Source organism: Physcomitrium patens, chromosome 9, assembly GCF_059467195.1.
Source record: "Physcomitrium patens ecotype Gransden chromosome 9, ASM5946719v1, whole genome shotgun sequence".
Taxonomy (NCBI): domain Eukaryota; kingdom Viridiplantae; phylum Streptophyta; class Bryopsida; order Funariales; family Funariaceae; genus Physcomitrium; species Physcomitrium patens.
This window is the reverse complement of record NC_143418.1, coordinates 14971993-14996325: the sequence shown is the minus strand read 5'-3', so window position 1 is coordinate 14996325 and position 24333 is coordinate 14971993. Positions and strand designations below refer to the sequence as shown.

At 35.2% G+C, this 24333-nt stretch overlaps 1 protein-coding gene across 3 annotated transcripts; it reads left to right on the top strand.

The window, feature by feature from the left end:
* Nucleotides 1–18123: 18123 nt before the first annotated feature.
* LOC112286690 (putative serine/threonine-protein kinase At1g54610) lies at nt 18124–24071 on the top strand. 3 transcript variants are annotated; one of them, XM_024528829.3, is made up of 8 exons: nt 18124–19062; nt 19250–19534; nt 20186–20503; nt 20759–20986; nt 21101–21201; nt 21561–21684; nt 21812–22438; nt 23130–24071. In XM_024528829.3, the coding sequence occupies exons 1-8, from the start codon at nt 18661–18663 to the stop codon at nt 23382–23384; spliced, it is 2340 nt and encodes a 779-aa protein (XP_024384597.1). In that variant the 5' UTR covers nt 18124–18660; the 3' UTR covers nt 23385–24071. The 3 variants fall into 3 exon arrangements, 2 of the variants coding, with proteins under 2 accessions (XP_024384597.1, XP_024384599.1); XR_016504859.1 differs by having other exon boundaries at nt 18175–19062; nt 21812–23001; nt 23130–23989; XM_024528831.3 differs by having other exon boundaries at nt 18246–19062; nt 23139–24071.
* Nucleotides 24072–24333: the final 262 nt, after the last annotated feature.

The window sequence follows — 24333 nt, the reverse complement described above, 5'->3', positions numbered from 1 at the left end:
CATATAAAAAAACTTTCTTTACAAATTTAGACATATATCTTCCAATTTGGATAAGTATTGAAGATCCTACAAAACAACACCATATAGCCCCTAATTAGATAATATATATGGATGCAAGAATGAAGCCTTTCTTACTCTTGTCAATGCATTTCATATTCTTAGTCTAGTTTCAAGAGAATATATTCTTCTTATCTTTGATAATAGCATCTTAATTTAATATTCATCATGGATATACTATTTATTCAAATAATTACCTATATAATTAAGTAGAAGTAATAAAAGTAGAAAAATTTCATAATATTTTTTAGAAAAGCTTTGTGAAAGCTTCATAGATATGGTTTTGACTTTACATGTATTTATAATTGATTAACAAGTTGAAAACTTGATAAAAAATTTAACTACATGTCTTATGTTGTCGTAGTATATGAAGTCTTGCTTGAGAATGCTTCAGGCACTTGATTGTAGAAGGTAGAATGGAAATTGCAACAAAAAAATTCCAACTCTAATAGAACACTAACTAAATTCTAATCAGAACATAACAATGTTAAGCAAGCTTTAATCAAATTCAAAGAAACTTCAAAGAGATTACAAAGGAATAATAAAAAATCTTAAAGAAATATTATAATAATTACAAATATATCTCAAATACATCTCAATTCAATCTTAATTTAATCCTAATTAAAATCCTATTGAATTTATTTCAAACTTTAGGCCAAAACCAATAAAATCTTAAACCCTAAATAAATCCTAAATCCTAAATCAACTCCTAACCAAATCCTAATCCTAAATCAAATCCTAATCCTAAGTCAAATTCTAACCCTAAATCAACTCCTAATCAAATCCTAAATCCTAAATCAAATCCTAACCAAATCCTAACCAAATCCTAAATTCTAAATCAAATCCTAATCAAATCCTAAATCCTAAACTAAATCCTAAGTAATCTCAAGTAATTACTATAACAAATTTGAACTTCAATAACTAATGAATGAACTCTTGATTTTAACCCAAAATTTGTACACTTCTTAATAATAAATTTAATAACAAGTATAAAAAAAAATCAAAATTACCTTATAGACAATAAACTCAAAAACGTGCTCACGTATTGGCCGGCCTCCTTCTTTGACCTTAATGCTTATCTCCTAGAGCCAATATCTCTTCTTTTCATTATTTGATTGATCTCAAAATTCTCATATATATAGTAAAATAAGTCTATTATCTTTATATATAAGTTTCACTCTAATCCAATTAGTAAATTGCAAGAAATCTTAAAAACCCTCATTGGACCTAAAATTCTTTTTTTTGAGACCTTGACCCCTTTAAACCTCAATAACCGTCAATTCAACCATTAGATCAAGCTAAGATTTACAACACATATTAAGCACAAATATAACCATTAATCTACAAAATTTCACTTATAGATCTATTATAAAACTGTCAAAATTATCCAAAACGTCAATCCTATTTTATTTCACAAAAATCCAAGTCATCCAAAATAAACTTGACTTTGTAAAGCTCTTACAAAGTTATTACAAATACAAATCATATAACACCAATGCTTATAGAAACTTTATCCAGTTTGCTATCAAGTCTCACTTTCCAATCTATAGAAGAACTCCAAAATCCTTATCGAGGCTTGGTTTTGTGCCTCGGGGTCTGATTTCGATCTTGGTTCATAATCAGCCCTCTTTGGGCATCAATATCTAATTTTTCTAAGTGATTTTTGTTAGAATTTACTCTTAACTTCTTCTTAAAGATACCTATATTATTTATTTTTCCAATCTATTTTGTTTTGCCTTCTTTATGGCCCTACAAAGTAAGTAGAAGTCACTTTTTAAAAAAAGTAGCATTACTACTAAAAATTTTACTACCTTCCTATTTTTTATCCATATTTTTCTACTTTAGCTTTTAACTTGGCTCTTCTATAATAAGATCCATATTATCATCTTTCACCATATAGTTGTGTTATAACATGACAACGTATTAATAGCTTGTGGAACAAGCTAATTATATGGGACACATATATAAAACTTATTTTGCAAGTTAAAAAATGTGTCTTATAAAATCAACACATGTTGGAGGTCCTATAGAATATTTCCATATAGCTATTAGTTAGATAGTATATATGGAAGGAGGAGTGAAGCCTTCTTTATCCTTATCAAAGCTTTTTTAGTCTTTAGTCTTATTTCAAGACTTTTTAGTCTTATTTTGTTTGGCAAAATCTATTCTAGTTTAATATTATATCATCTTTGATTGACTATATAGATTTTTGAGTGATATAAGAATATTTTGATCTTTTAATTCTTCAAGATTCATGTATTTGATAATATTATATCATTTTTGAATTATGTTTAAGTCTTTTGAGTAATATAAGAATTTATTGAATTTTTAATTTTTGGAGATTCATATCTTTGACAATTTGACGAGAGTTCTAATTTTTTGTTCTTATTTTTTAAAAAAAATAAGTGAATTATTCTACTTCTATTATTATATTTTGAAGGTTATAAATTATCCACCTTTAAATAAATTATCTAATTTTTTAATAATAATTTTTTCTTAAAAAAAAAATATTATCCTTCTTTGTAGAAATTTTTATTTGATATTAGAGGTTGTAGATTATCCTCTTCTAATTTAACTTGTAGAATTATTAAGTTATTTGAAATAGAAGAAAAAGTTATGGATATTATACTTGGCGAAAGTAAGAATAGATTTGCAACTATAACATGTCTCACAAGCTTATCAATATTCTTAGGATAGAAATTTTATATGTCAGTAACATCAACTAGAGAAACACTATTTCTACACCTATAGAAAAAGTCCAAAGTCTATGTCAAGAAGTTATGTAGTTGAAGGAAGCAAGTACCTATGTCACGTAATCAAATTCAAAAAGTCACTTTTATAAGCATAAAAGAAGCAAGAATTAGTATGCCTAAGAAGTTTGATGGAACAAAATCAAAATTTTGAGGTTTTTTGCAATAAGTTAAGCTCTATTTGAAATTGCATCTTTTCAATATCTCAATAGATTTACTCAAGTTGGATTCATAGACACACTTTATATAGAAGTCCTTTCTTTTGGTTTGCATCTTTGATGAAAAAGGATTCATAATTTTTTTATGATTTGAATTCATTCTTAAAAGTATTTATTGCTTTATTTAGAAAAAATGATCAAAAAGAATAGAAGAGACCAAATTCTTATCTTTACTAGAAAGATCACAATCAGCTACTATATATGCTACTAAATTCTAAAACCTTGCTTGCCATGTAGATTAGAATAACAAAGCTCTTATCAATTAGTTTCAATATGGATTGAAGAATAATATCAAAGATTTATTATTAATTATGCCAAATACAAATTCTTTGAAATGATTGATAAATCAAGTCATTACATACGAGAATCAACTATTTGAAAGGCATCAAGAATAAAGATTTGGCCAAAGAGGAACAAATCAAGTAATCACAGCAGCTCTAAATTTTTTAGAAATCTATTCATGAAAGCCAAAATCAATGCAAATTAATACAATATATTTTAAATCCATCTCAAAACAAGAAAAGACTTGATGTCATCAAAAAGATTTATACTTATATTATTAAGAAACTAAATACTTTGCTCAACTTTATCCAAAGAAGTAATACAATCACAAAATAAGAAGTATGATTGCCAAAGAAGACAATGTATCAAAAATTGAGTTTTTTCAACTACAATAGGAACCGTGCTGCTGAAATCATGTGCAATACCTAATAAAGATCTTATTCTCTCTTCAAATCCATCACCTTGTTTTATAATAGATATGTATTTAGGACCTAAAAATCATAAAGTCTTTATCTTATTAGATTCAAAAGATTCAATTTATTTTATAAATAAGAACTTTGTTAAAAAATAAAAGATATAATTAGTCAAGAAAACTAAATTCCTTAATGTAAAAGTCATAGATAGATATTTATTATCTTTTTGGACATTACCTATGACATTATTCTTTTAGATGTAGTAATTAAAGTTGATAACAATATGATAATATTTATTGTGATAAGATCTCTCTTTAATCTAGTTATTTAAGAATTATTATAATTAAAAAAAATCTTTAAATAGATTATATTTCTTTTAATTTTAATTTATTTTATAGTTTAATCTAAAATATTATTAATTGATTAAAAATACATAAATCTAGTACATCCAAATCTTTACTAATTAATATAAGAACTTTAATACGTGCAACAAAAATAGGACCATCTTTTGTTGTATATGCCATGATTATTTTTGGTGGTGGAAGGATGTCAAGTGATATTCCTAGCTAATATCAAGTTTTTGAGAACGTTTTTGAAAAGAAAAACATATATATTCTTCTAAAACATTGGCCCTATGATTATTCAATAGATCTTCAAGAAAGAGCTCAATTACCTTTTGGACCAATCTAGAAACATGACTAGACTATCTCAAAATCCATGAACTTTCTAATCCACAGCAATATAAAGTCTCATCATAAAATATGACAAAACAAACCAAAACAAAACTAAATGGAACTAAACAAAATAGGAAATAAAAGACAAAACTGAGCAAATATAAATAGAACAGAACATATTTGAATAGAAAGATGCAGAAGCAAACTTTACTTAGAAAAAGGATCCAAAGCCATATCTGATTAAATGTCCAAAAGGCCCTGGCCAGTCCTATTTATACCTTATCTTACCACCTTGGACTTTCTAAAATGTTCCTAAGTAGTAGGCCTTATCTAAATAATTATCTTAAATTCTTTTTTTAGAAATTTCTATAATAGGTCTTATCTAGATAACCGACCTAAGCCTTTATTAGAAGATTCTATGGTAGATTTTACCAAAATAATCGCCTTAAATTCTTTTTAGAATGTTCTATGGTGGATCCTACCTAGTCTACTAACCTAACTCCAATTTTAGAAACTTCCATAGTTCTAATTATCTATATAATTACCTTATCTATATCTTCTTATAATAAATCCTCTTCCACTAATACAGAAGACCATTCTTTTATTCCCAATGGTTTCTCTGAATTATCTTTTAGGAATGAATAAGATTTTGTACATGTTCTTACATTGTATCGTGAAAAAGATAACCTTTCTAAAAAACTTTGTAGTAAAGTTGTAGATGTCTATTGCCACAACAAAGCTATCAATGCTCTAAAATGCTATCCAATTCATATTCTTATTGGACATCAATTAAAACTGGTGGTGGTAGTGATTGGTTTTGATGTGGAAAGTACTTTAACTTAGTATGAAATTCCTTCAATTGTAAAACATGGAAGATTGAATGGACCAAAATATGAGACAAAAGCTCGAGGCAATATGAAATATCAAAAATCACTACAAAAATGTATATAGGTCCAATCCACTGAGGTGTTAGTTTATGGATTTAGGTTGATGTAGCATGTTGGCATTGGAGAATAATACCTAATCACCCTCCCTGAAGATCTTATGTTACCAATGGTTATTTGCATACTGCTTTTGTTGATTTTGTGTAGTAAGGAGGTAGTGCCATGTCTCTTGTAAGGCCATTATAAGCTATTGTTCATCCATTATCAAATTGTCAGTATCAATAGGACAATAGAGAGTTATAAGACTAATTGGATGTTGATTAGTATTAAGAAAAAATAGTAAATGACCAATACTTGCTTGAATACTATCATTATAAGCAAACTCCAAAGGCATCAATTATTCATTTTGATAATTATGATAAACTGCCACAAATGTCCACATTATATCTTCTAGGGTCTGATTTACATGCTCTATTTGTTTATCTATTTAAGGATAAAAGGTTGTAAACATGATAAGTTGTATGCCTAATAGCTTGAATAAGGCTTGCCAAAATCTTCTTGTAAAGCCTAGATCCCAATTTGAAATAATGACACAAGGTAATCCATAGTAACAAAAGATGTTGTCGTATAGCATGATTTGCTATCTGGAAATACATTGGATATCTAATTATAGAAAATTTATCTTGAATCTTTATATGAATCTTGTTTTAGCTTCTAAAACTCCTTTAATTTGCATAAAACTCAAAATATAGCAAAATCCCTTCAAAACATATTTTTTCCGCAAAAGATTTTCTCTTCTTGAACTTTAGAAATTCATAACTCTTGATGTAGCTGTTTAGTTTGTCTCAAATTTATAGGGTAGGTAGAATTCATCTTTAACTTTTACCACAAAAAAAAAACCACAAATTCACTCTCGATCTTCTGGCATCTAAGAAATCCTAACAGAGATTCTAAACCCTAATTTTCAAGCACATGAGCACTATTTTCATAATATCTCAAGAACCCAATACTCAAATATCATCAAACTTATGTATAAAGTTTACTTATATGAATATACAAATTTCTTCAAATTTTAAGCCAAAACCTTATCAAATTGCTCAAGATATAGCTCAAGTCACAACCACTAGTAAATTCGATCACTTACTATCCTTAGATTGAATATGTTGACTTCAAAATCCAATAACTCCTTCACTTCAACTTCGAATCCATCAAGCAATATAAAAAAAGTGTAGCCGCAAAAGTGTTCTCTCCAGTCGTAGGTGCCAATCCTCAATTGCCTTTATTATGCATGTATTATGTCAAAAATAATGACAATAGCTCCCAAATCAATACCTTTACTTTGAGTGCCTATATCTCCTTTAGAGAAACTCCAAATCATACAAGATTTGCACCAAAAGCATAGCCAAAAACTTAGATTCTTTAATCCTAGTCTTCAAAGTTCAAATGGCTTTGAAAAACTAACCCTAATCTCTAATATGGCCTCGGATAGCCTCCTCAAAGCCTATTGGTCATGATTTTTGACCAATAGGAATGGAAATTTTTATCATCCATCTCCATTCATCTATATGGATGCCCTAAACTTTCTTTACTACTAAAACCCTTCTTCAACTCTTTTTCTTATAGGATTTATATAATTTATGCTTTAAATACCAAATATGAGAACCAAAATAAGTTTTCAAAGGTCACCAATGTCAAAATAAAGGTGACTCTAAATATTTTGAAGTTACTATCAATCAAAACCGATCTTAAAAACCACTATAAAAAAAAATTAAAGTTATACAAATTCTATAGTAATCTTTTTAAACAACCTCTTTTCAAGGTAATAATCATATTATATTCTACAATCAATTAAAATCTACTAATATGGCTCTCATCATATTACTTGATAAATTATATGTTAAGTACATAATTATATTATTTTCATATAGTAGCCAAACCACAACATGACAACGTCATCAAAGAAGACTTGTGCAAGTATTGAAGCATGAATATATATATATGCTATGTAGCCAAATGAAGTTGCTTTGAGAATCAATTCACAAAGATGGCAACAACCGTATAATTATGAGGTGTCTGTAGCAAAAATCTAATAAGATCCATAGTCATTTGCTTCCAACATGCCGTAAGTAGCAAAATTGGCTGCAATAGTCAATGATACACTCTATTACATGCTTTATTATGTTGACATGACTCACAAGAGCATATAAAGGTTCGAACATCATGATCCAACTATGTCCAAAATCATGTCCTTAAGATCTGTTTTAGACTCTTTTCTTATCTCAAATATTCAAATATTGGGATGTCATATCCCTCTTGAAGTATACATGTCAAAAGTTTATGATTGTCAAGTGCATAAATTTGCTTCTTGAAATAGAGTCAGCCATCATTAAGAATGCAATTTTGATATTATATATCTTCCACCTTCAGTAGATTGCTAATCATCTTGAAATAAACATTTCGATGCATAATTATCTTCCATTCTGCCTCTTTGGTTAGATCTAAAATGATACTATTAATGGAAATGACTTCTATATTGTCTCTTGATTTATCTTTCAAATTTGATCTCCATAATAAGCTATCTAGTATAGTATGTTGTCATCCTTGCTTGTACTTAAGTTGGATATCAAAAAGCTACAACTAATCTTTTCATCAATGATATCGCAATTTTATATTTTTTAGATACAAATCATGTAGGAAGGATCAATGATTAGTCTGAATAAACACTAGCTTCTCCAATAGATAGTGTTGCCACACCTTTGTGGCATTTACAATCGCTAATTACTCTTGATTCCATGCAAAGTAATTGCGCTCTATCTTTTTGAACTTGTATGATTAATATGCCATAGCTTGAAGGTTCCTACCAAAGTCTTATTGAAAGACCACTCTAATAGCAATTTCTTCACTATTTCACCTTATTTTGTTCCATACACATGCCTTTAAAGGACACCACATGCCCCAAAAAAGTGACTTCTGACTTCCAAAGTTCACATTTTGATTGCTTGTAATAGAAATGACTATCTTGTAACTGGCACATCACTTTTCATAAATACTGCTTGTATTGTTCAGGGATTTTACTATATACAAAGATATCATCAATGAAGACGACTACATAATTGTCCAAAAGGTCTTGAAACAATTTATTCATCTCATCTATGAAAGAAGTTGGAACATTGGTGAAGCAAAGAGTAAAATTAGCCATTCAAAATGTCCATAGCACGTACAAAATGTCATCTTTCTTACATCCTCTCTTGCAAAAGATATTTGCTAATAGCCGCTCCAAAGATCCAATTTACTAAAGATGATTGTTCTTCAAAGTTGGTCAAGAAGATCATCCACCTGTGGAAGTAGATATACATTTTTAATAGTCTGTTTATTGAGGCCTCAATACTCGATGCAAAAGCAAAGTCCTCCATCTTTCTTAGGTACAAAGAGTATAGGCGCTCCCAATGGTGATGTGCTTTCTTAAATAAGGCTTTTTTCTAAGAGTTTGTCTAATATCTTCTATAGCTCTTCAAGTACTTTTGGTGCTAAGCAATAAATTAGTCGACTTGTTGATTTGGCTCTAAATAATAGTTCTATTTGAAAGAGGGTGCCTTGATTAGGAAGTACACTACTAGGTAAGTTGATTAGAAAGTTATCTTGATATTCTCATATGAATTGCTCTACTTGTTTTTTTCCTTCAATTGTCTTTTCTACCATTGACGTAAGATTTGGAACCACCATATAAACTGGTTGTTCACACCATAGTTGCTTCTTCATAAAGGTTGTTACTATAAGTAAGTTTTTGGTTGGAGATTATCTTTCCTCTTTACTTGATATAGAGATGCAAAGAGTCACCTTGCATCCTCCATATTAAAAAAAAAAAAAAAAATCCTTACTACCTAATTAACTTGTTTATTTTTTGTCTTTAATCACGGCATACCAAGGATAATATCATATCTTAGCTTTGTCACCTTGAATCTCTCTCTTAAGATGTACGTGTCTGTCAATCTTAAAATTTCTTCTTCTTATATTTCACTCAATACATTCTCTTAGTCATCTGTAAGGTATATACTTCCTCTTTTGATTTCTTTAGTTTTAATTCTAAGCCAGTTGGCTATTTCAATTGAGATGGAATTTTTTGTAGAGCCACAATCTACAAGCATTTGACATGGTTGTCTTCTTAGTTGTTTAGTTAGATATACTAGTCGATTCTTTTTATTATTATTCGAGGCCATGCTATTTGTCTCTAAAAGATAGTAATTATTTTTAATATTGGCCTCAACGCCTTTATTGAAAAGCCCCATTTTCTTGCTCTAACTCATTATTAACTTCGTGAGTTTTGAGACTGTAAACCTGCCTTATCTTTTTGCTACTTGAATTTTGAAGTTTTGAACAACCTTTGATTTGATGGCCTAGCTCTTGACAATAGAAATACAATCCTTTTTGCGCCAATATTTGTTGACTTTGTAGTATCAATGATCTTTGTAGGGCATCAATCTCCATTGGTATTGATTATTGTGACATAATATTAAATAGCAACATAAAACTTCGTGCTACAGATGGTGTTCTTTAATTTCTAAAATCTATAGCATTGACCTTCTCTACAATTCAAATTGCCTCTTCAAATATTTGTAGATTCTTTAGTTCCATCTCTTGTTGAACTCCAAGTTTCAAACATCATAGGAATTGATCTATTATCTTCACCTTCAAAACATTACTAATCTGGTGACATAGGAACTTCAATCGAGAGACATAATCTTACACCAACTTAGCTTGTGTAAGATTTGCCAATTGATCGCATGCTATCTTTTTTGCACCAATGGACCAAAATTGATCCTTAAACTTGGTCTTAAACTCCTCTCAATCACAAAATCTACCTTAAGCTCCATAACTTTAAATTTGATGTCACCACCAAATGGCTACTGTATTTTTAAAATAATTGGCTGCATATATAATTTGTTAAATAGTATTTGCTCCACATAGTTAGAAATATTGTCACATATTGAAGAGTCATTGATATACATCTTGTCTTAAAGTTCTAAAATATGTACTAGGTTTACTCAATTTCAATCTAGTAGATGTCGACTTTCTTGTCTTCAAGGCTTCTATTTGTCCTTGCAATATAGCTATCTAGCTTAAGAGGTGTTGTATTTGAGCCTCCATCTAGGATTACTCTGCTATATCTCCCATACTATAATTTCTCTATTGGATTCTACTATTATAATGCCTTCTTATCTCTCAATTGATTTTTTAAGAATAGCTTGTCCTAGCCTCAATACAATACCTAGTGTGACCACAAAAATTGACCTTGAAGTAAATGATGACTATTGACATGCTATCAAAAGTAAACAGTCTAACACTCACTCTAATACCAGTGAAACAAGACTAAACTATCTCAAAAATCTTAGATCCTTCTAATTCAGAGCCACATAAAGGCTCATCACAAAATAGGACAAAATAGACTAGAATAAAATTGAACGGAACTAAACAAAATAGGACATAAAAGATAAAATTAAACAACCAAAAATAAAACAAAATAGATTTGAAGAAAAAGATGTAGAACTAAACTTTACTAAGAAAAAGAGTCTATAGCCATACCTAATTAGATGCCTCGAAAGGCCCTCACCAGTCCTTGTTATACCTTGTTCTATTACCTTGGATTTTTTGGAGTGTTCCTAGGTAGTGGACTCTATCTAAACAATCACCTTAAATTCTTTTTTTAGAAAATTCTATGATAGGCTTCACATAGATAATTATCCTAAATCTTTTCTAGAAAGTTCTATAGCAGGTTCCACCTAGATAATTGTCCTAAATCTTTTCTAGAAAGTTCTATAGTAGGTTCTACCTAGATAACCACCTTAAACCACCTAGATAACCACCTTCAACCTTTTCTAGAAGGTTGCATGATAGATCCTACCTAAATAACTACTCTAAACTCTTTTTAAAATGTTCCATAGTGGATTCTATTTGGTCTCCTATCCTAACCCTAATTCTAAAAACTTCCATGATTCTAACTATCTATAAAATTATTTTATCTATACCCTGTTACAAATCTATAACTTATTTGAAAATGAATTGGCTGCATTAAAGGAGTATATTGATAAGAACTTAACTAAAAATTTCATATGTTATTCAAAATTTCTAATATGAGCTCTTATCTAATTTGTGAAGGAAAAATATGGATCTTTGGAGGTGTGCATAGACTATAAAAGATTTAATAAGATCACCATCAAGAATATTAATCCTTTATCTTTAATTTCAAGACTTCTTAAATAACTCAATTAAGCAAAGATCAATACAAAAATAGATCTATGAAAAGCATATAATCTTGTCCACATCAAAAACAAAGATGAATGAAAGACTATTTTTTCAATTAGATATGGATATTTTGAATACAATGTCATATCTTTTGGATTCACGAATGTATTAGCTATTTTTTAACATTTTATAAATGATGTTTTTTGTAAGTATTTTTTTAATGATTTCATGTTTTTTTATTTAAATAATATTTTAATTTACTTTAAAAATACAAAAAAATATAAACTTTATATTCATTGTGTATTACAAAATCTTAGAGATATAAGATTATATACCAAGATGAAAAAATGTGTATTCTACATTAGTCAAGTTTACTTTTCAGGATATATTATTTCTAATGAAGGTCTTATGATGGATTTCAAGAAGGTTCAAACTATCAAAAATTAGAAGATTTTAAAAATAATTATAAATGTGTTATATTTTTGGAATTTGTTAATTATAATTAGATCTTCATCAAGAATTATTTTCAAGTAGCAATTTTTTTGACATGTTTAACTTATAAAGACAAATTTGACTGGAACAAAAAAGCTAAAGTATCTTTAGAAGCCTTCAAGACTATATTTATTTTTTCACCAATCTTGTATTGTGTCGACTTTTCTAAGGTATTTTTTATAAAAACAAACACATCAAAATTTATCATTGATGCAGTTTTGTGACAAATAGAAGCAAATGATAAGTTCTATTCTATGGCTTTTATTTCAAAAAAAATTCAATAGCCAAGATTAATTACAATATTGATAATAAAGAAGTTCTTATAATTTTAGATTTTTTTAAAAAATAAAATCATTATCTAAAAGGTGCTTTAGTTCCATTATTATATATATATATATAGATTAGAAGAACTTCAAAACTTTATGTCAATATGTATTTTGAATTATTGCCAAGTCCATTAAAGCACATGTTTATCAAGATTTGATTTCAAGATTACTTATTGATAAGAAAAATAACAAGGTTTATCAAACATCTTTTCTAGATTTTCTTATCTTGCACCAAAAGTAGGAAATGTAACTTTTGATTAACATAGAATAATTCTCTTGAAACCAAAACATTTTCATTTTGGGCAATGTAATCAACACTAATTGTTGATTCAACCTTTATGAAGCAAGTTCAATTGAGTATTACCTTTCATCATCTTATTTATAATATTAAGAATAATTCTTCTAAGTCTTATGATACCTTTAAGTTTAAATTTAAGAATAATTCTTCTAAGTCTTATGATACCTTTAAGTTTAAATTTAAGAATAATCTACTATAGTTCAAGCAACAAATATATATATTCTTGAAGCTAAAGCATAATTATGTATTTTTTTAAGGTTATTACAACTTTCTAACATTTGAATATTTTGAATATAATAAGACTTTGGACCTAATATCTATAAATTTTTGGTGGCTTCAAATATAGAAGTTAATTAAAGACTTTATACAATCATGTGAGATTTTTTCAAGATCAAAAACTTGTCATTACCAATCTTATAAATTACTTCAGTCATTACTTATTATAGAACAACCATGGTCATTTTATTTTATAAATTTTATCATAGATCTTATAGTCTTATGTTTTTATGATTTTATATTTGTTATAATAGATTATTTTTATCAAGATTTCATATTTTTTACTATATATAAAATCTATTATAAGTAAAAAAATAGCTAAGCTCTTCTTTATTTACATCTATTGCTATCATATATTGTCCAAGGATATTATATTAGATAAGAAGATGCAATTTGTGTGAAGATTTTTAAGAATTATTTTTATGATTTTAAAGATAGATATAAAGCTATTTTTGGCCTTTTATTCTCAAATTGATGGAAAAATAAAGTGCATAAATCAAGGTTTTGAGTAGTATTTAAGTTATACCATCAGTTATCAACAAAATAATTTAACAATTCTTTTGCCATTATCAAAATTTATTTATAATCATACAATATTTTTTTATATAATAAACACCTTTTTGTTAATTATGATTATCATCTACAATTTCATGTTTTTGATTTTTCAAAAGTTAATAATCTTATAACAAAAGATTTGACTAATCATATATTTGAGCTATATACAACAATGAAGGCACAATTAAAAGAAACTCAAGAACAAAAAAAACCAATGCCAATACCTATTACAAGGAGCAACCTCAATTCTACATTGATGACACGTTGGCATTGAAGTAATCATACATATGGTTAATTCATCACAGTATTAAGACTAGCCGCCCTTGTAATAAGTTAGATTACTATATGCTTGGACCATTTCTTATTTGTGAACAAGTCAATCTAGTTGCTATATCAATTACATCTATCAAAATCTATGAAGATTCACTTTGTATTTCATGTATCTCTTCTTAAGTCATTTAAGACAATGAATATTTTAGAAAGAAGACAAATACCACTTCTTCTTATAGAAGTAGATAATAATTAAAAATTTGAGATAGAAGAAGTCTTAGATTTAAGGTGACACCAAAATAAGTTGAATATTTTATTCATTGGCATAGATATAATATTATTAAATACATATGGGAGCCAATAAAGAATCTTGCATATATAACAAAAAATATTAAAGCTTTTCATTGACAACATCCATCAAAATCAAGATGAAGAATAAAAAATCTTTACTATAAAAGAAACAAGATTGAAAGAAGATATCATTCTATCTTCTATCCTTGTTTGTAATTTTTGTATATTTGTTGTACTGAGGAGATAGAGAATCTAAAACCATCTTCAAAGAGAAAAAAAATTAGAGTATGTAATAAATATAATTTGTCACATTTTGGATTTTCTCAACATATGATGACCACTCTTTGTAGAACTTGTTCCTAGAATGAGAGATAATCTCATAGAGATACATATTTATTCCAATATTACATGTCAATATTAAGTAGAATAAGATAAAAATAGATTAATTTTATAATATCTTTTAAAAAAGATTCTTAGAAGCTTCATAGATGCGGCTTTGATTTCACAAGTGTTTATAGTCTAAAAACTTAGTCAATAAGTTAGCCACATATTATGTGTATTGATAGCTTATGGAACAAGCATATTATATGGCACACATATGGAAAACTTGCCTTGCAAGTTAAAACATGTTTCTTGCAATTTGAACATGTATCAGAGGTCATATAGAACATTGTCACATAGCTCTTAATTAGATAGTATATATGGAAGTAAGAATGAAGTCTTCTTCACTCTTATCAGTACATTTCTTGTTCTTAGTTAAATTTTAAGAGTCTATACTCATCTTAACTTGGCAATAGCCATTCTAATTTAATATTATACTATCTTTGAATGATTCTTTAGACTTTTCAAGTTAGACAAGGATATCTTGATCTTTTAGTTCTCTAAAATTCATGTCCGTGACTTTATCACATAGGTAAAAATTTTATAAGTATATATATATTTTTTAAAAATTAAAATTATAAATATTATTTTTTAAAAAATTATATATATATGCATATACTTCAAATAAAAATTATATATATATAATTTAGTTTTTTTTTAATTTTTTAAGCCAAAAAGATAAGTTTTATTTTAGATATTATCAAACTTAATACCAATGATTACTTTAATACTTATAAATATAATATTAATATTAATTTTAAAATAAATAAAAATAGAAGATATAAATATTATTAAAATTAATATTTTTACACAAAATATATATTATTATCAAATAACAACATGATATTCACTCTTATCTAATCTATTTTATGTAAAAGCCTCATTGACTTAAAAAAAGACTATACCATGTCATAAATATCCTATCACGAAGATTTCTAATTTCAAAAAGTGTTACAAAAAAAATTATAAAAAAAATATTTTACTTGTTTAATAGTTTTTAATTTTTAATTTATTCTTATTTATAGTATCACTCCAAGTAACCACATACATTATAGAAGAGAGCTTTTTTCTATTCACATTTTATGTTGTTTGTTTGTTTGTTTTTTGTAAACTAACAACATGTGATCTATAATGTCCTCAAACTATCAAAAAGAGATGGCTGTTGGTACTGAGAGATTGGTAGCTCAAATCCCATCTGTGAAATCTCTAATCTTGCTTGGTGGTTGCTAGCACACAAATAATGACTCTTCAATGTTTTGAAGAAAAAATAATAATGAAAAAATGACAATACAAAATACATCACATTTCAGCCTGAAAGGCTCTAGAAACAAGGATGGTGCACATTCATTGTTAATTGGTGTCACAGAAACCAACAGGAGAATTAATTTAATTGCTCTTTTATTGGTTCTCATGCAGATTTCAACATTTTGGGTTACATTTCCCCACTTCAAATCACTCTGATTCAAGGAATGAACAGCTGAACATTTATATATATATATATATATATATACTCACGTAGAAGCATGCACATTACTCCATATTTCTGTAGACATAGGTTAAGCTTCCTCACATTCTATATAGACTGAGGGTTTGGTCTGTACCTTATTGCGTCTGACATGGGTGGGAGTAATAAATGGCCCCCAGTATATTTGTGGACTATCTATGTCTTTTCAATAGTATATTTCCACTTGGTGTGCAAATTGGAACAGGGAAAAATGAATATAGTCTCAATGTTTGCATACATGCATGTTTAAAACTGAGGCTGATACAAATCAAGTTGTGTGGTCAATTAGATGACAGGGCCTGTGAAAATGATCCTTCCAAGTTTTGAAATTCTTTCACCTACATTTTGCTGCAAAAGAACCATTGTGGGATTCTACCATAAATCAAAATTAGAAACATTGTGCACATTATATAAAGATTAGCTAGGTCCGTGCTGTAGTACATAACATTCATCACAGAACTCAAACATTTGTCATTCTTAATTCCATTCTGAATGAATCGTACTTTTATATATGTTTTAATCAAGGCTTTCCTTGTGCATAACTGTATTGATTTAAAAAATACATTCAAATATGATGCAATCTAACATATATTTCAGGTCAGCACCAGACTGGTGTATTGGCAAGCAGGTCTGGCTTTCAATACAGCAGCAACATCAAGCCCCTCCTCTGGGCATCCATCCATCCACCCAACTCCTCATGCTTTAGCCCTCTACTCTCCATTGTCCTGGGGCTGCTGAGCTGGCATATGAGGATTTCAGGAGATATTCCCAAGCCTTCACACAGCGAGGAGGCTCATTCACAGCTGGGCAGGGCAGCCTTGGCATGGCATAGCAGAGAGAGAGAGAGAGAGAGAGAGAATGGGGGACAACAACAGTGGGCTGGTGGTATATGTTAGCCATAATTACAGTATATAATTAATTAAGATGCTGTGAGCCCCACCCCACGTTATTTCCCAATGTTAATGCGCAGCTCAAGGTCTGCAAATTAGGAGTGAGTCCTGACACGGAGCTATTCTGGAAAGGGATTTGAAACACGCAGTCACTGCAGCAGAAACCCCAGAATTAAGAAGCAGGGTTTTCCCACTCACTCAGCCCCTCCCCCCTATCGAAGAAGCACAGCACACCACAGCACACAACACCACACCACACAACACCACACCACACCACACAACACCACACCACACCACACAACACCACACCACACAACACCACACCACACCACACCACACAACACCACACCACACCACACCACACCACACAGCCTTGAAGCAGAGAGAATTATATAATGCAGAGAGAGTGGAGTGGGTGAGGTTGAGGAGGGCAAAGTGCTCGGAGTCAGTCCACTGGGAGCGGGGAACATGGAGTCACATGGCACCTAGGGAATGAACTCACTTGACCCCCGTTGGAACTCGAGGGAACGCGACATAAAACAAGAATATCTACTCAGACCCGGGTAATGGCCATAAATAACCGTCGGATGCCGTTGGAGGACGGGGCCGATCCAGGCAGAACAGGCCTCTCCCCGCTGTGTTCCCGGCCCGGAATGGTCATCGAGGCTCTGCTTTTGACGGGGGCCGTGGCCAGACAGACGCTGCTGTGGTGACGTAGGCCATGGCCTCCTCAGGACCCCCCGCCTCGCTTTGTACTTTCCTTCCTTCCTTGTTAGCTCCATTCCTTCTCCTTCTTTTCCTCCTCGTCGTCGCACAGCTTCTTCATTCGCATCTCCGCTTTTCTCTCCCTTTTCATGTGAAGTCTTGTCCGCGCTTCACTCTACTGTTGTATCATATTACCCCCCCACCCTTGTCGCCCTTGCAATCTAGCCCCCCTCACGGGTACTAACCTTACTTACTTTGTCTGTGTGTTTGTTCGACTCTCGTAGGAAATTGTAATAATTTGTCTGTGCATCGAGCTCAGTCGATTTTGGCGACGCAGAGGTAGAGCCGGAGGGAGCCTCATCGCGGAAGGGACTTGAAGTTTCGATGTGCTTGTTTGTATGGTAGTTGATTGTAAGTATGTTGTTGCTGTTGGAGGTTTCGTGCCAAACTTGTTTCGTTGGTCGCTGCACCCTAGTTTCGTAGGTGGGAAGAGGGGGGAAGGAGGTTGTATGTTGGCGTGCATTCTCGGGGTGTGAGGGAGTGAGGGCTGTTTCTCGGATTACAGCACGATGCGCCTGGATTTTGACGGGTAGGTTCGGATACATTGTGTTAAGAGGAGAGGAGAGGTGAGTAAAGTGGGATTAGGGTGGGGGGGGGTAGGGTAGGGGGGCCTTGCGTAGGGGTGGGAAGCATGGGCATGGCAGACGCATGCGGGAGCGAAGGCTGAGAAGAGTGGACGGAAAGGTTGGGCGGAGCGGAAGTGGGAGGGGAGGAGGAGGAGGACGGTGTGTTCTTGATGGTGGTCGATCTTAGGACGGGCCTTGAGGCAGAAGATAGAGCAATGCGTAGAGCTCTGTGGGGTGGAGCGCCAGAACAGTTGGTGGCGAAGGTGCTAGAGAAGCGGTGGATGGAGCGGTATTGTGGTCGTGTTGTTGTGCTTTCGAGTAATTGCGAGAGCGAGCGGTGGATATAGGAGCTGTATTGCTAAGAGGTCCTGCCTGGTCCAGTTATAAGAAGTTGATGGGTGTGGCGGGGTGATGGCCTTTGTGCGCGCGTATGCTGAGGTTGTGGAGAAGGACGAGTAGTGGTTGCGGAGGTCGGAAAGGGGTCAGGCGGCCCTTGGATCATTGGGGCCTTGACGACAGAGGGCAGGGATGGGCTGTGTGAAGTCCAAACATAGGGCACCGCATGAACCATCAGTTAGTCCTAAGGAGAAGACGAGCATTCATAGTGGCACCACTCGGGCGTCTATTCGGCGACCCAGCGCGAGCGCCAAGGTCGAGACAACGGACCCAGCATTCGTTATCGAGAAGGATCGGCCTAAGGTCCGGTCAAAGCAGAATGAGGCGCAGCTGAAAGTAGACGACGCAGCCGGGGGCCGAAGTCGGGTGGACAGGACGCATGGTGAGCCGCACCCTTGGGCTGGTACGGTACCGAAGGGCTTGGAGGGGGAACAAGTAGCAGCTGGATGGCCGAGCTGGCTGTCGCAGGTTGCGGGGGAGGCTATCAAGGGATGGATACCTCGGCATGCTGCATCGTTCGAGAAGCTGGACAAAGTGAGTGGGCTCCGGTTGCAATGCATTTCAATGTGTTGATGACAGTGAGTCGTGTTTTTAGACGATGGCCTCTGGATGCAGTGAATTTGGTGAATGGGCGATGGAGGGGCACGAGGGGCCTGGGATGTTGCAAATTCTGAAGGCGAGAATGAAGCATTAACCATGGAATTTGCACACGTTGGTGCAGATTGGACAGGGAACGTACAGCAACGTGTACAAAGCTCGGGACCTAGAGACAGGGAAGATCGTGGCTCTGAAGAAGGTCCGGTTCGACAACTTAGAGCCAGAGAGCGTGCGTTTCATGGCAAGAGAGATTCAGGTCCTGAGACGCCTGGATCATCCAAACGTGGTGAAGCTGGAGGGACTGGTGACGTCTCGAATGTCGTGCAGCTTGTATCTGGTGTTCGAGTACATGGAGCACGACCTGGCCGGGCTGGCCGCATGCCCTGGTATAATGTTCACAGAATCTCAGGTTCGGGAATATACTCCACTCCATCGTATCCTCTCCCCTTCTCTCTAGGAAAACTGCTGCATGCAGCCAGTCCCAGATGGCAGCCAATCAAGATTGAACATGCTTCAGGAGAGATTTGCGGAGGATGTGTCGTTTAGGAGTGCACATATTTGTCCTCCCTTTCATTAAAAATATTGTATTTCGACTTAATAGAATTCTTTCTATTCCCTGATGGAGAGGTCTTTTCACGAAAATGGGATTGGTGCGCATCTGTCACTCATGGACATGGACACTCGTGGCTTTAGAGCTGCATGTCGTACAGGGTCATATGCAGGGAAGTCATTTAGCACGGTGAACGTCCTTTGCATGTCTGGTGTCTTACTATTCAGTGGTCTTTCAGTTGCTTTTGTGTACTGTGGACGAGATTCCTAATTACTAGAGCCGGGTATTGGTCCTAATCTGGGAACATAGATCGCTTTGGTTGGTTTTAATGATCGTGGAATGGTTGCCAATACTGCGGCTGGAGTTTGAGGTTGGAAAGTCTTCCAGCGGAGGTATTGTGGGAACCGTGGTTTGTATACATCATGATGGCAATGCCTGTTGGAAGGATGGGTTGTTGGGGATAGTCAATGGCGGGATGATGAATAACATGTGTAGTTTGGCAACGTGCAGGTAAAGTGTTATCTGCAGCAGTTACTGCGGGGATTGGAACATTGCCATCGGCAGGGTGTGCTTCACAGGGATATTAAAGGTTCCAACCTGTTGTTGGACAATGGTGGAATGTTGAAAATTGCAGATTTTGGGTTGGCAACTTTCTTCAATCCGGACCAGAAGCAGCCTTTGACAAGCCGCGTGGTGACTTTGTGGTACCGCCCCCCTGAACTGCTGCTGGGAGCGACAGAGTACGGCGTGGCCGTGGATCTTTGGAGCACGGGGTGCATACTGGCAGAGCTGCTAGCCGGCAAGCCCATCATGCCCGGACGAACGGAGGTTTGTATTTGGTCCTCTTTGTCCAGGGGTTTGGAGGTCGGCATGTTCACAGCTTGAATCGGAGTCATAATTATCCGAGTCGTGGTCGTGGTCGCGGTCCACAGCCTGTTTTATGGTTGCAGTTGTAGTGACTAGTCTTGCTATTCGTGGCGTGATTTTCCCTCTTGCGGTGGCTACAGATTGGAGTAGATGCGTTTGGGTTGTAAGATGGTATTTAATTTAGAGAACGGGTTTGGTACGGGAATATGGTGGCAGGTGGAACAACTTCATAAGATCTTCAAGTTATGCGGTTCTCCGTCCGAGGAGTATTGGAAAAAGTCAAAATTGCCGCACGCTACGATATTCAAGCCTCAACAACCATACAAGCGATGTCTAAATGAGACGTTTAAAGAATTCCCATCGTCGTCCCTAGCTCTGCTGGACACTTTATTGGCCATTGAACCCGCGGACAGGGGAAGCGCCGGTCATGCATTAACCAGTGAGGTGAGCAAGCATCGTGGTTGGTTGGCACGGTTGATGCTGGGGAGCCGGGTAGCAGGGGTTTTTATTTCCGGGTTGCATGTGTCGACGAATAATGTGTTTGATGTCGGTGCGCAGTTCTTCACGACGAAGCCACTTGCTTGCGACCCGTCAAGCTTGCCGCAGTATCCTCCGAGCAAAGAATTTGATGCAAAGATTCGGGACGACGAGGCTCGCAGGTAATATTTGGCATCAACTCAAGATTTTTCCTTCAAACGTGGGGGTTTTTTTTGGATGTTTTTTTTAATTATTCGATAGGTTGGATGTAGTGTTGGAGTGTTGGATTGGGTTCGAGTTCTTGCATTGTCCTTGTTAGATAGCCTGTAAATATCACGTACCAGTATTCCCATATGCTCAATGGCAATGAGTGTTGAATGAGAAACATAGAACGGGGATGCGCAAGCTGGATACCCGTTTCTGAGTAGCAGATGTATCTTTCTGCATTGGGTGGGGATGGGTTTGGAAATGGTTCTACTTTTGGGTATGGTATGAATTTGCTCGACCTGAACTACTGCGGTCGTGGCGTCGCGTATTTCAGGCAAAGAGCACAGGGTGCACGAGCAAGGAATTCAGAAATGAAGCGTCCGGGCACTCGGGAGCGTGCGATTCGACCTGGCGGTGCCCCAGAAGCGAATGCAGAGCTTGCCGCTTCCTTAGCACATGTGAGAATCTCGGAAGACCTGCATGTAGTAGTTGGGCTTGCCATCTTTGGCTCTTTCTGTGGAGGATTTTGTTTTGAAGACAGAACTCGCGAAATGGAATTTGACATGTCTGAGTGGTCCGTTGCAGAGACGTAACCGGCCTGGTCAAAATAAGAGCAAGAGTGAGAAATTCGGTCCTCTTCACGAAGATAAGGCCGTGGCATATCCTATGCATTATGCCCAACCACGAGCAACTCAAACATTCATGGAAGTTCAAGGCACATCTCCTGTGGCACTAGGCCGATCATACGGCGTTTCTTCCGCAGCAGTACGATCAGGACCACAGGCCCCTTTGGGAGGAAGCATGGGAGCTGGGTCATGGAACAAGAAGCACAAGGATGACGACGGTCGGAGTGGATCGCGGTCGATGTCTCGACCAAATAAGTCGTTAACAGTGTCGGATCTACACCAGGGGAACTACCACGGAGTGGACAAGTCGAACATGTTGGGAGCAGCGGGCAGCAGAAACGGCGGCAACCACTTTAGGGACCGGGGCATAGGCAGGACCGGAGATGGCGGTCATATGGAAGGGGGCGATGGGCTGAGCAGGCGGGGCGAAAGATTCGAAACGGCTCACAAGAATGAGTTGTCGAAGCGCGATAGTAGCTACAAGCACGATCAGCCTTACACGATCGCAACCCATGGGTCACATAGACGGGACGTAGCCGCAGTTGATTCTCATCAAAGGGACTCGTTGTCCAAGGTTCCAATTGCGGTAAAGTCCTTGACAACCGTTACCTATGTATGAGAACTGCATGTGCAGAGTGGTTCTCAAGTTGCTATTGCAGCTTCCTGTGAGGTTGGATGATTGTTTTGGTTGGGTTCACGAGTACTTATCTCAATGGGTGCCGAGTATAGGGTGGACAATCTAGTATGGATAAGGTCGAGTGGAGATTAGGAAGGGATTATTTACGCCGTGGCAGCTCCAGCAGTGACGATGACTTTGTAGCTTGCGGGAGTTATGACGAGATGTTGGAAAATTGATGATTCTGGTTTAACTTTGTACCCGCAAATAGTTAAGATACGTGTTTTGGTAATGGGGGTCATAGGAGAGTGAAGTTGGCGGGTGGATGATGTGCTTAAGTCTGCCATGTGCATGGAGAGATTAGAGCATACACTGTCGATTTGGACGAGAGGCGAGACGTGAGCCTACATCGTCATACTCGTTGTTATAAAGATGCCAAGTGTGATCATAGAGGTGACTTTGAGCGCCGGGTCGTGCCGTGGTCAAGGTTATCGAGTCATCTAAGAATGCGTTTCTCGATCCTATTATATGAGGTAGGAACTTGGCCAATAACCCGCCTAAGACACCGTATAAGAGTCTTCTGTGGGATGGGTGTAAGATATGGAGTCCAAGGTAGAATTGTGAGTATGCCGTACAAGAGTTCTGAGTTGACTGCGTGCAGGGATACCAGAATAATCCAGAGCGGATGTACCATTCTGGGCCTCTACTTCATCCAGGGTACTCAGGACCGTCGGGCGTAGATTTCGATTTGGAGGAGCACGGCCGGCATGTTCAACTGTTGGGACAGCGAGCAATAGAGAGGGAAAGGAGTGCGCGGAAGGCGAAGGCAAGAGAAGAGTACCGAAGTAGGAGGAAAACGGAGGCGGAGGAGATTGTGGAAGTGGGGAACGGGTTGGGTCGCATTTCTGGGAAGTGAAGAACGAATTGCTTGGGGTTGTGAATTGACCCGCTGAGTGGCAGCAAGGGTTGCATTAGGCACGCCAAACGGTAGACCATTTTTTCGGGCTTGGTTTGAAGCGACGCGCATCCGCAGTTGCAGGTGAGGATGTCAGGCCCCTCACTAGGCGATGATTCTCAGTCCCTCACGGGCTCGCCAGTCTGCCATTGTTTGTGCCCCCTCCTTCCCGGGGGGACCAACTCAAATCCGCAACTGCCGAAGTTGGAGTTGGATATCCTGGGTATGCGAACCAAGATGAATTTGACATTGGGATCCATCTGGAACAACCTTTTGATTCTGTAGGTCGATTAATGCCAGTCGGGAAGGATGTTGTCATGGTTGCATCCACCCTGACAGGCGATTGTACTGTAGGGATTCATCTTGTTAGAGCGGCCTCCGCATGTATGGCCCTCTGAATAGAAGTATTTTCTTGCAATATGCTACACGACTATTTGATGTTTTGGTACAAAACCCATCCATGTGAGTGGAGAAGGTAGCGTTAGAGATGCAGACTATGAATATTAATGATGGCAATTACTCACATTGGGAAGAATTAAAAAGGTCTTCATGGTGGCGTTAAATAAGTGGCTGGCTTTGGAGGCTGTTGGTGTGCATTTATGTATTGTTTATTCACGTTGGAACTAATTGTTGGGCTGAAGCTCAGTAGATCGATGGTGCAGACTTTCCTATATCCATATTGAATAAACTGACAATTTGCATTAAATACTGTCGTGCAATCTGTCTAAGTACAGTGTACTTTACATCGCACGAACGCTTTAGCGAAGTTCTTGAACTCTTACATAATGAATCCTGGGATGTAAATTGGAAAACGTCTTTGAATGTATTGGAATCTTGAAATTAATTGATAATGTTCGAGGGATAGTTGCAAAAGGACAAACACCTGATTCGTATAACAGTGATACACAGC